The sequence below is a fragment of the Labrus mixtus genome, chromosome 9 (genome assembly GCF_963584025.1).
Source record: "Labrus mixtus chromosome 9, fLabMix1.1, whole genome shotgun sequence".
Taxonomy (NCBI): Eukaryota; Metazoa; Chordata; class Actinopteri; order Labriformes; family Labridae; genus Labrus; species Labrus mixtus.
In genome coordinates this window covers 21,750,253-21,759,669 of record NC_083620.1, presented here as the reverse complement: position 1 = coordinate 21,759,669, position 9,417 = coordinate 21,750,253, and the positions used below count along the sequence as shown (strand labels likewise).

The 9,417-nt window shown below is 42.2% G+C and overlaps 1 protein-coding gene across 1 annotated transcript; it reads left to right on the top strand.

Annotated features, from left to right (window-relative positions):
* Positions 1-302: 302 nt before the first annotated feature.
* Positions 303-7,885, top strand: dusp14 (dual specificity phosphatase 14). The gene is made up of 2 exons (XM_061046898.1): positions 303-557; positions 6,348-7,885. Exon 2 carries the CDS (start codon positions 6,443-6,445, stop codon positions 7,070-7,072), a length of 630 nt encoding a protein of 209 aa, XP_060902881.1. The 5' UTR covers positions 303-557; positions 6,348-6,442; the 3' UTR covers positions 7,073-7,885.
* The last annotated feature ends 1,532 nt before the right edge of the window (positions 7,886-9,417 follow it).

The following is a 9,417-nucleotide window of genomic DNA, read 5'->3' as shown; positions in this document are numbered from 1 at the left end:
TCCTTCGGTGGGCAGAAGACCAATTTATCATAGCATCGTTGTTCTAAGGCTTCTTCAAATGCGTCCTATAGCCTGACAACGGAGGATCCATCAGGTCCCTGCTTAGTGCAGAGAACAGCAGAAACAAAGAGAGGAAATGTAACAAACAACCAAGGGTCATTGAACTTCTTATACGTTTCTGCTTCAAACCAATGCAGGAGTCAGTTGTGCCGTGTGGACTGTCAGTATACCACCCTGAAGTATCTTTGGCCACCTCCTGTGTGTGGCACTATCCAGCCCTCATACAGAGGCTGTACTGTTCTGTACACGCCGCTCCTCCTGCCAGCGTAGAAGCCGGCGGATGCACTGATGGCTCGTATTTCTGTTGACTTTCACATGATGTTGTTGGCTGTCGCGGTTTGTCTCTCACCTGCTGGCCTCTCGCCATCCCCCTGGCCGTCTGTGTGATCGGACCGACTGAAGGTTAATGTCCGTACTGTGAGAGCAGCCCACCGGATCGAAGCAGGCGGTGAAGACGCTTTGAAAACCTCCATCTCTGTCCGACTGAGAACCACCTGGTAAGTTGAGTTGTACATCTGATGAGGGCAGTTTATCAAAGGTATTTAAACTTAATTAAAAAAAATATTGAATTACGTGTTTTGCTGGCTTTTATCTTGCTACACGTTTTTATTGTGATCTGTTTTCTGATGCAAGACAGGTGAAATTGATAAAAACGTGCACATCCTCCATTTATTAAAAAAAAAAGACAAGCTGATGCCAGGTGTACAATGGACACAAACATGGCTGTGTTTTCATATTTTTCTGTTTATTAAGAGATTTTTCAGGCACGAGAACTTGTGAACACTCACACATCTCGCGTCACGCGCACGAGGACGTGTAGAGCGTGCGCACAGGAGAATTCATTATTTTAAACATGAGGAGTCATTCACCCAAAGCCCCACATCTTTACACACTGTGGCACATGACTTGACATCATCCATGAATACTTAAGTCTATTAACGTTGATTAAATAACACCATTTATTTTCATGAGAAAGACATTTTATTTAAGACAAATTTAAATATCAGTTTAGATGTGTTGCCTGTGTGGTATTTGCTTTTGTTGCTTATGTTTTCTAATAGACACGCCAATGATTAGTGTATAATTTTTGTGTTGTATATTCATCCATTCCCCAATTTTACACAAAATATATTGGACAAATATGTAAATAATGAGTTTTAAGGGCCAAAAGTGTAATTTTCAAAGTTCTTCCTTTATTTGCTTAACAGGTAAAAAAAAACAAAAAAAAACCTTATGATATTCTCAACAAAGATCAAAAATCTACCATTTTGCATTCAACAAATAAAGTTTGGCAAATTTAACTTGATGAATGATTGAATCTGTTCATCACTTTAAAATGTACTGACTCATTTTCCCGCTCTTTTTGGTAATCGCTGCTTATAGCAACGATGAGGTAATGAGCCTCATCAGAGTTTAAGCAGCGTGTCTTTTCTGTCATTGTTTAAAAGTAAAGTTAAGGAGAGTCACTCCATTTATTCGTCTGTTTGTAGTATAGTGGATTCAAACGTAGTCCTACAAACATATGAATTATGAAATTAGTTTACTGCACACAATAGGCCTCTTTATGTCTGAAAAACAGACATACGTCCATTGTTATACTATCTGACACGAGGCCTTGTCTCGGGCTGCTCATGTGAGTTTTCAAGTGTCTTTGTGTAAAGCTGTGGACTCTGTGAGCAGCATCCAGTCACTGCTGTTACAGGAATGTGACAAAGCTGAACCCTCATTTGGAATTAGACTCTCCCTTGTTTAACTCCTTTTGCAGACGACTTTAAAGGCTATTCCTGTCTTTGTGTGTTTAAAGCTGCACCCAGTTGTGTTTGGCGGAATTTTTAAAGCTGTGTCCTTCCTCCACAAAGAACCATCCTTGTCATTTCTCCCCATTTTCTCCTGATTATTATCTGGACCGTCAGCAGCAGCAGCAGCAGAGTCACTTCCATGGATCACTCAGACTGAATAAATTGATTGCCTTTGATTGAGAGACGATGCTGAGAGCCGTGTGTCTGCTCACACCTTTCCCAGACATTTCATTTATCTTATTCTGGGTTGTGAGGGCGATTTCATTTGGGAGTTTCAAGTTCCCCATCCCAAGTCCCGGCTCAGATCTCGGTGTCGTAGAGTTTTCACCGTTCAGTGTTGTGAGAGTGAGGTTGCTGATGGATTTCCAGCAGGTGGGTCACGTTTCCAATTTGGTGTTGGAGGATGTGGAACCAGACACCCGAGGAATCTTTTTGCAGATGGAGAGAGTATCAGAGGAGATTTGTGAGGTGAGACCACCTGTTGACAGACACACGCTGATGATTTAGTAAGGGCTTTATTGAATAAATCATATCGTGGTTGATCTGCCTCAACAACATTTGCAGCATTAGGGATCCTGGTCAGTGTTCAGATTTTTCACAGATTTGATTGACAGGAAGCTGCAGCATCCGATTTATCTTAAACACCACAGTTGAATTTTCTATTGGTGACATACTCTGCATAATTCCTCCTCTGCAATCTGCAGCCACTCTTCTGACCTGCCCTGCCCTGCCCTGCCCTCCCCTCCACTGCCTGCCCCCCCCCCTGCCCTGCCCTGCCCGGGGTAAAAATAACCATGTGGACTGAGCAAATCTCAACACAGCTCGGAGCTGCAGTACATCATCACTATGGAGAGGACCAGAGAGTCTTTGGTTCTGTTATCTTCTTAATCTCTGCATTAATGTGGCTGATGTTGTCTTATAGAGTGGTCAGGAGGTTGCCGCAGCAACAGAGAATTTCCTATATATATATATATATATATATATCCACGAGGTCATGCGTGGACTGTGCATTACTCTGAAACAGAATGACTTGCTGTGAAATGATAATGATGATGACATGATACTGGCATATGGGGGCTGGTTTAGGTCTGTTGCTTGAGCAGGTTTCCTGTGTACAGAGGCTACCATCCTCATTGAACTGGTCGCAGGTTCGACTCCTGGCCTGGTGGTGCATGTGATCCCTCACTTTCTCCGCCCCACATTTTCTGTCTCTCTTCAGCTGTCCTAACTAATGAAGACAAAAAGACAAAACAATGTCTTGATGATAGCAGGAGTGGGATAAAAGCCACCTTTGCAATGTGATTTTGCACAATTCTAATAAGGGAATCTTATGTGTGTATTTCACAACTCTCCATCACTGTGCTTTTGTGACTAAGGTTTGAACCTGGCAAGAGTTGGTTGTTATTTTTTTCAATTTTTTTAGCAGCAAGAAATGCAGATGACTGCAACTTTATGCACAGATTCTGCATCCATGACTTAGTGATGAGAGCAGGGTGATGAATTCCAGAATAAACTGAAACAAGCTAATACAAACATGATGTGATGCTGAATAATGAAGTGAAAATAAACTCAGAAAAACTTCCGTATAATTATCAGGCTTCGATGAGAATTGTTGTGGTTCATTCCCTGCTTGGTTTTAAAGCTGTGTGTGCCATTTTACACTTGGGGAAATGTCTCTTAAAGCAGAAACTGATGTCTTCAAACACAACAACATTAAAGATGGTTAATCTACCATCACATTAGACAAGGAAAAGCACAATCATGACAAAAAAAACATCATCACCAATAATGCAAACACAGAAAATCACGTTTCACTTCGGTTGTCACTTCTTCAGTTCAGGTTCGATAGAGCACCTACACAGAAGACAACAGCTCCTGTTGTGGTCTGAGCGTAAAACTTATCTCAGAGTCTGGCTCATGTTTCTGTTGTTGAATCACCACCGGCGACCAGTGTTGAGGAAAGTGGAAAGCTTTGTCAGTTCCTTTTTCCTTTTTGAAAAGCGAAGCAGACCATGCTGAGGCATCAAGAATACTGTAATCAATATGAGGAGAGGGGTGAACAGGAGAGAGAGGCTGGTTTCTTTATTTTAAATAGCTGGAAGCTTATTCATGAAGTTTTGACTTTCAGAAGATGATTAAATCTAAAATCAGTATTTCTATTTGGATTGGATACATACTCTTCTATTCATTTTTATTTTTTTATTATTTTTTTATTAGGTGATGCAGAACAATACAAGACAAGTGAGGGATATGACAAGAACAAAAGTATGTAGGAGACAGGGGAGACGAATAAAACAAGGCAAACAGACAAGAAAAACAGACAATCATCTGGATTGGGGAAAGAGAAAGAGAAAAGAAATAAATAAAATAAAAATAAATGCATGAAAAATGAGAGTGGCTGTGATGAGAATTTATGATGATAAATATGATATGAATATAAGGGGGGGAGAGGAAATAAATCAATAAATAGGTCATAATGAAATGGTGGCTGAAGACAATAATAATAGTAATAAAAAAAAGATTAAATTTGATGGTAAGAGGAAAATAAATTCATAAATAAGTTGTGATAATTATACAGAAAGGAAACAAAAAGAAAAAAAAACAAAAAAAAACTCTTACTTACTCTTCTATTCATGCAAACTGTAGGCCATTAAACCATTCACATCAGAGATTACAACCTTATTAATCTAGACAGAGGATATCATGTAGGAAAAAGTGAAAGATGGCAGCTGACATTTTTATCTGGACTATCTGTGATGTAACATTTAGAGCAGTGGTTCATAACCTTTTTGTTTTGTGACCCGATGAACGTAGCCATATCTACTGAACCCGTTGAGACCATGTGAACCAAAGGTGATCTTTTTCTCTATTTTAAGCTGGACTAGAAAAGGTTTTTCTTTGGTGGTCAAAAATGCAATCCTTCATTTATGGTTGATATTGTAACTTCAAGGTTTACTCGTCAGTTAGTACAGTTAAAGACTGTTTCATATTTGGCCGGTTCAGACGTTTGTGTTCTCACTTGCAGTTTCTCAAGGGAATCGATGGACAAGTTCAGGTTGCAGAGAGAGGGTGGACTTATTGTCCGCGTTTTACGAATGCAAAGTCAAAGGCTGATTCAGTGGTGGAAAATCCTGTTGATAAAGTTTCTATTCAAGCACTGGCAACAACTGCACACAAAGCCGAACCACACACAAAAGAGCAATTGATTGATCAACAAGAGAGTCTCAAAAAATGATTTTGAAGTGAGAACATTTTACAGATTCCTGTCAGAGAACCTGTAAAAAAAAAAAAAAAAAAAACTTGGTATCTATGGTTTTGAAGAAGACTTTTTGCAGGTCCAGGAAACCACTGTTGTATTGTCATTCATGCAGGTGGATTCAAATTCATGTCTTGTATTTGAGTGTTATATTAATAAGAGCAGTCCATATCTGCCTGTGCATCCTCACAGGCTGTAGCAGGTGTTTTTATTTCTGCAGGTTTGAGTTCCAGTTGAAAGCAGTTGACCCGTGTGTCTTGTTAACCAGACTGTAGCATGAAAATGAAAGAAAAAGAGCTGCCGGCCAGACCGGTGCACAAGGTGTGGATGATGCACGACAAGTGCAACAGTAGGTGCAGCGGCGCCCGGAGCTGTGGGCTCTCTGCTGATAACTGAAGTCTTAACGCAGGAGGCTATATCCATCACACAGCACAGTCAGAAAGGACACATTATGAGTCCAATTATTTATTTTTGTTTTTGGTGATCTGCAACGTGCATCTTCAAGTTCATGTCACAGCTCATTAATGCTTTTAAGAGAGAACTCTTCTTTTGGAAAATGGAATATGATGAATGCATTTCTGAACATTTTGTGACTAAAAGGAGTAAATTATCAGCTCAGTTTGGTATAATTGTACAGAATGTAACTACTTTCCACCCTGCAGTTTGGTGCCGTCTAAAGCGACATAGCAGCAGCAGTAGCCAGAGAGACGAGAGATATAATCTGTATGTGAGGGCTGTGGATGGATGAACATGAGATGAGGTGAGTGTTCACCTCCAGGGGGTCCGCGCTCACATGGCAGATGGAGGCACGTCTCAGTGTGCGGCAGTGGAGACCGTTCACCCTGAATGTAGAGAGAGGCTGGTCTCTCTGGCTGATTTCTAAACATGTTTCATGTCTTGATGTTATTATAAAGTGAGGCATGTGGACGTGCTGATCACTGTTTTTTGGATTAACCAGCTATTGCGGCTGAGCTTTAATTGTTACATCAGATTTTTTTGTAATGTTTTAAGACTGCGACAACCAAAGAACATTCCTGGCATAATGTCTGAGTATTTTAACACTTTTGTCTCGCACGATGGCATCCAAAGAAAAAATGGTGTTTCAGCTCTTTTTTGTCGTTGCAAATAGCATTGTTCTTACCCGTCCTTGTGAGGTGTTTGTGTGGTTGTCAGCCAACACTGAGCTATAAAAATGCTAAATGTAAATTGAATGTTAAATGTTTGTGTTTCAGGAGCTGTCTACCTGGCCTCGCCGCTCTACTATGATCCTGGCCTCCAGAAGATAAAATAACGTATAGTCCCTTTTTGAAGCCGTCTTGATTTCCCGATGGGTTCCCGCAGCCAAGGCTTCTTCCACCACCACCACCACCATCGCAGCTCCATGCTGCCCGCCACGGTGCCAAGGCTGCTGCCCGAGAGCAGCAGCCTGCTGGGGGGCATCGCTCAAATCACGCCCAACCTTTTCCTCAGCAGAGGGAATGTGGCGTCCAACCGTAGCCTGCTGCTGTCCAAAGGCATCACCTGTGTGGTCAACGCCACCATCGAGCTTCCCAACTTCAACTGGCCTCACATGGAGTACGTGAAGGTCCCACTAGCGGACATGCCCCACTCCCCTATCTCCCTGTACTTCGACAGCGTGGCGGATAAGATCCACAGCGTGGGGCGGAAGCGAGGAGCGGTGCTAGTGCACTGCGCGGCGGGGGTGAGCCGCTCCGCCTCTCTGTGTCTGGCATACCTCATGAAGTATCACCGCGTGTCTCTGGCCGAGGCCCATGCCTGGGTGAAAGCGCGCCGCCCCGTCATCAGGCCCAACGGGGGCTTCTGGCGCCAGCTCATTGAGTATGAGAGGAAGCTGTTCGGGAGGAACTCTGTAAAGATGGTGCAGACGCCGTATGGGGTCATACCTGATGTTTACGACAGGGACCGCAGGTGTCTGGCTCCTTACTGGGGCCTGTGAGAGGCGAAACGTCCTCGACCATGGACTGTAACTTTAAGAGGAGCCTTCTTGCCCTTCTGGACTGCAGGTTTATGTATGTTCAGAACAGGCCAAGTGTGATTGTACATGTGTGTGAAGCTTATTTAATGGTGCATTTGGACAGAAGGAGTCACTAGGTAACACCGGTTGTTGATGTGGGAGCTGTCTGCCCAACCAGCCGCCTCCATTAAGTGTTTAAGTAGGAGCAAGGCGACTTCAAGCCCAGAATCCTTAGGACCAAAGGATCTATCGATACCACAATGATGTCAGACACCAAACAGGAGGAGGTTTGTGCAGTCTATTTCCTGGTCTGTCTTTCCAGTTCCAGTGGAGGACCGGCACTCTGTGAAGGTGTCAGCTGAGGGACTCTGCAGCTCCGACAGAGATGTGCCTGAAGTCCTTTTCCTGACGTGGTGTCATGTGGTGGTTTTGTGCAAGTTTTGCGGTAGTCTTTAGTGTGAAGGGCAGCAGCATGCTCTCAGTTCATGGTAGCATTTAAGTTAATGTACAGAAAAAATATTAAAAATAAAGTATTTTATTTGGATGTATTGATTGTGAGGAAAAACATGTTTCATGGGACAGAAAATCTTTAAAGATGTTAGCATATAAACCTTTTTAAAGGTGAAAATCTATAGGATGTAAACAAAAGTCAAGGTTTAGGGAAAGTTCCTGTGTAGCACAGGGTTCACTGTTTCATCCTGTGACCACACTATGTTATTGTAGTCATATTTGATGCTGTATTAAAAGAAAATATCTGCTGCCTCGTGGGGGCCGGTAGCTCTATTATAAAAGCTTTGCAGAGTTTTTTCTTACCTACTGTTTTTGCCTTGGGTCAACATTTGGGATAGCTGTTAAAATTCAGTGCAGCGTGGAAAACACGTTTTATATCTGTGTGTAAACTGGCCTGGTGAGTGATGTCACACAGGACGAAATCCCTCTCTTTTATCTGCTGGTCCAAATTTTGACTTTGCTGTACTCACTCCAAAAAGCACTATTCAGCGCTAAATAGTTAGAGGGGTGAGACAAGAAACGTTGGTACTCCATAAGACTCTTAAAGTCATGTTCTCAACAGGTAATTCCTTTACTGTTAGAGCTTGGCCATATGTTTACACCTTTTACAGTTCAACCGACTAATAAGTAGAGAATGTTAGGGTATAGCTTCAGGAGAGAACGCCTCAGCCAGAGTTGTTGCAACAGGCTGAGATAGTTGCAATGAAAAGTGTGTTTTTGCTACTTACAGCTTCAGATCGCTGTTGCAATTACTCGACATCTCGTAAGAAATTTACATTTTTGTGTAAACAGAAGCCGTACTTGTGGAAGGTCGGGCTCTGAATCCTCAAAAGGATTGTTGATGCAGAAGGACGGCAGTGAAACATGACATCTATTTCTAAAGCAATATTTTTCAGGAGTTTAAAAAAAAAAAAAAAATCAAAGCCTGTCAGTGGCAAAAACAAGCACTTCTAATCGATGTATTAACATCAGGATCATATTGCAGCCTTTTACAGCCTGTTGCCTGTTTCTTGGCAGATTTTCAGAAATGTTAGAAGTTCTAGCAGATTTAAGATTTCTGTCGTGTTTTACCTTCACCCTTCCATTTAATGCAGTAAAATATATCAGTGTGTCAGACGTCTAACCATCCACACTCAGCAGTGATGTTCTATAAGGTGACGAGAAGAGCAGAGAACAGTGCGCTTTCTCAACAAAGGTTAAAGCAACATTATTTAGCCAATCGGTTTGGTGTGCTTTGGCGCCGACCAATGGTTGCTGAGTGCAACTGTCATAAGACACCGCGCTGTCACGGCTCCCCATCACAGACGACATGCATTTGTTGACAAGCAGAGGGATGGGGTTAGGAAACAAAGAAGACCCTATTGTCACCTGACAATGCACGCCAATATTACTGGATTTTGCGAAAATTTGACTCCACAGCGACTCCATAGAGACGACTTTTTGTGTAAGATGGTTCTATTTATTTACTGGTATTTTTTATTTATCTTTTTTTGATGTCTCTGAGATGTTTTCACTTGAACAGGCAGGCTGGAGCATTTTGTCCTCCAAAATGTTCATTGTGCGTGGACAATTTCCCCCAAGAGATGTCTTCGAGACACCAAAGAGGTTCATTCTGTCATTCTTTTTTTATTTGCTGTGACTATACAGAGCAGCAGGCAGATATTGATGAGCGCGCCTCATATTGTGCTCACACCTCCGGGGACCTCGGAGTGGTCTCACACTGAATTCCATTACAGAAAGACACGAGGCCCGTCTGATGACAGAGATGCAAAAGTGATGGGCACAAATTACATACTGCAAACACAATTTCCTTAAAG

What these genes read in the sequence shown, in the direction of transcription:
- dusp14 (XM_061046898.1), top strand. Translation starts at nt 6,443, where the DNA reads ATGGGTTCCCGCAGCCAAGGCTTCTTCCACCACCACCACCACCATCGC.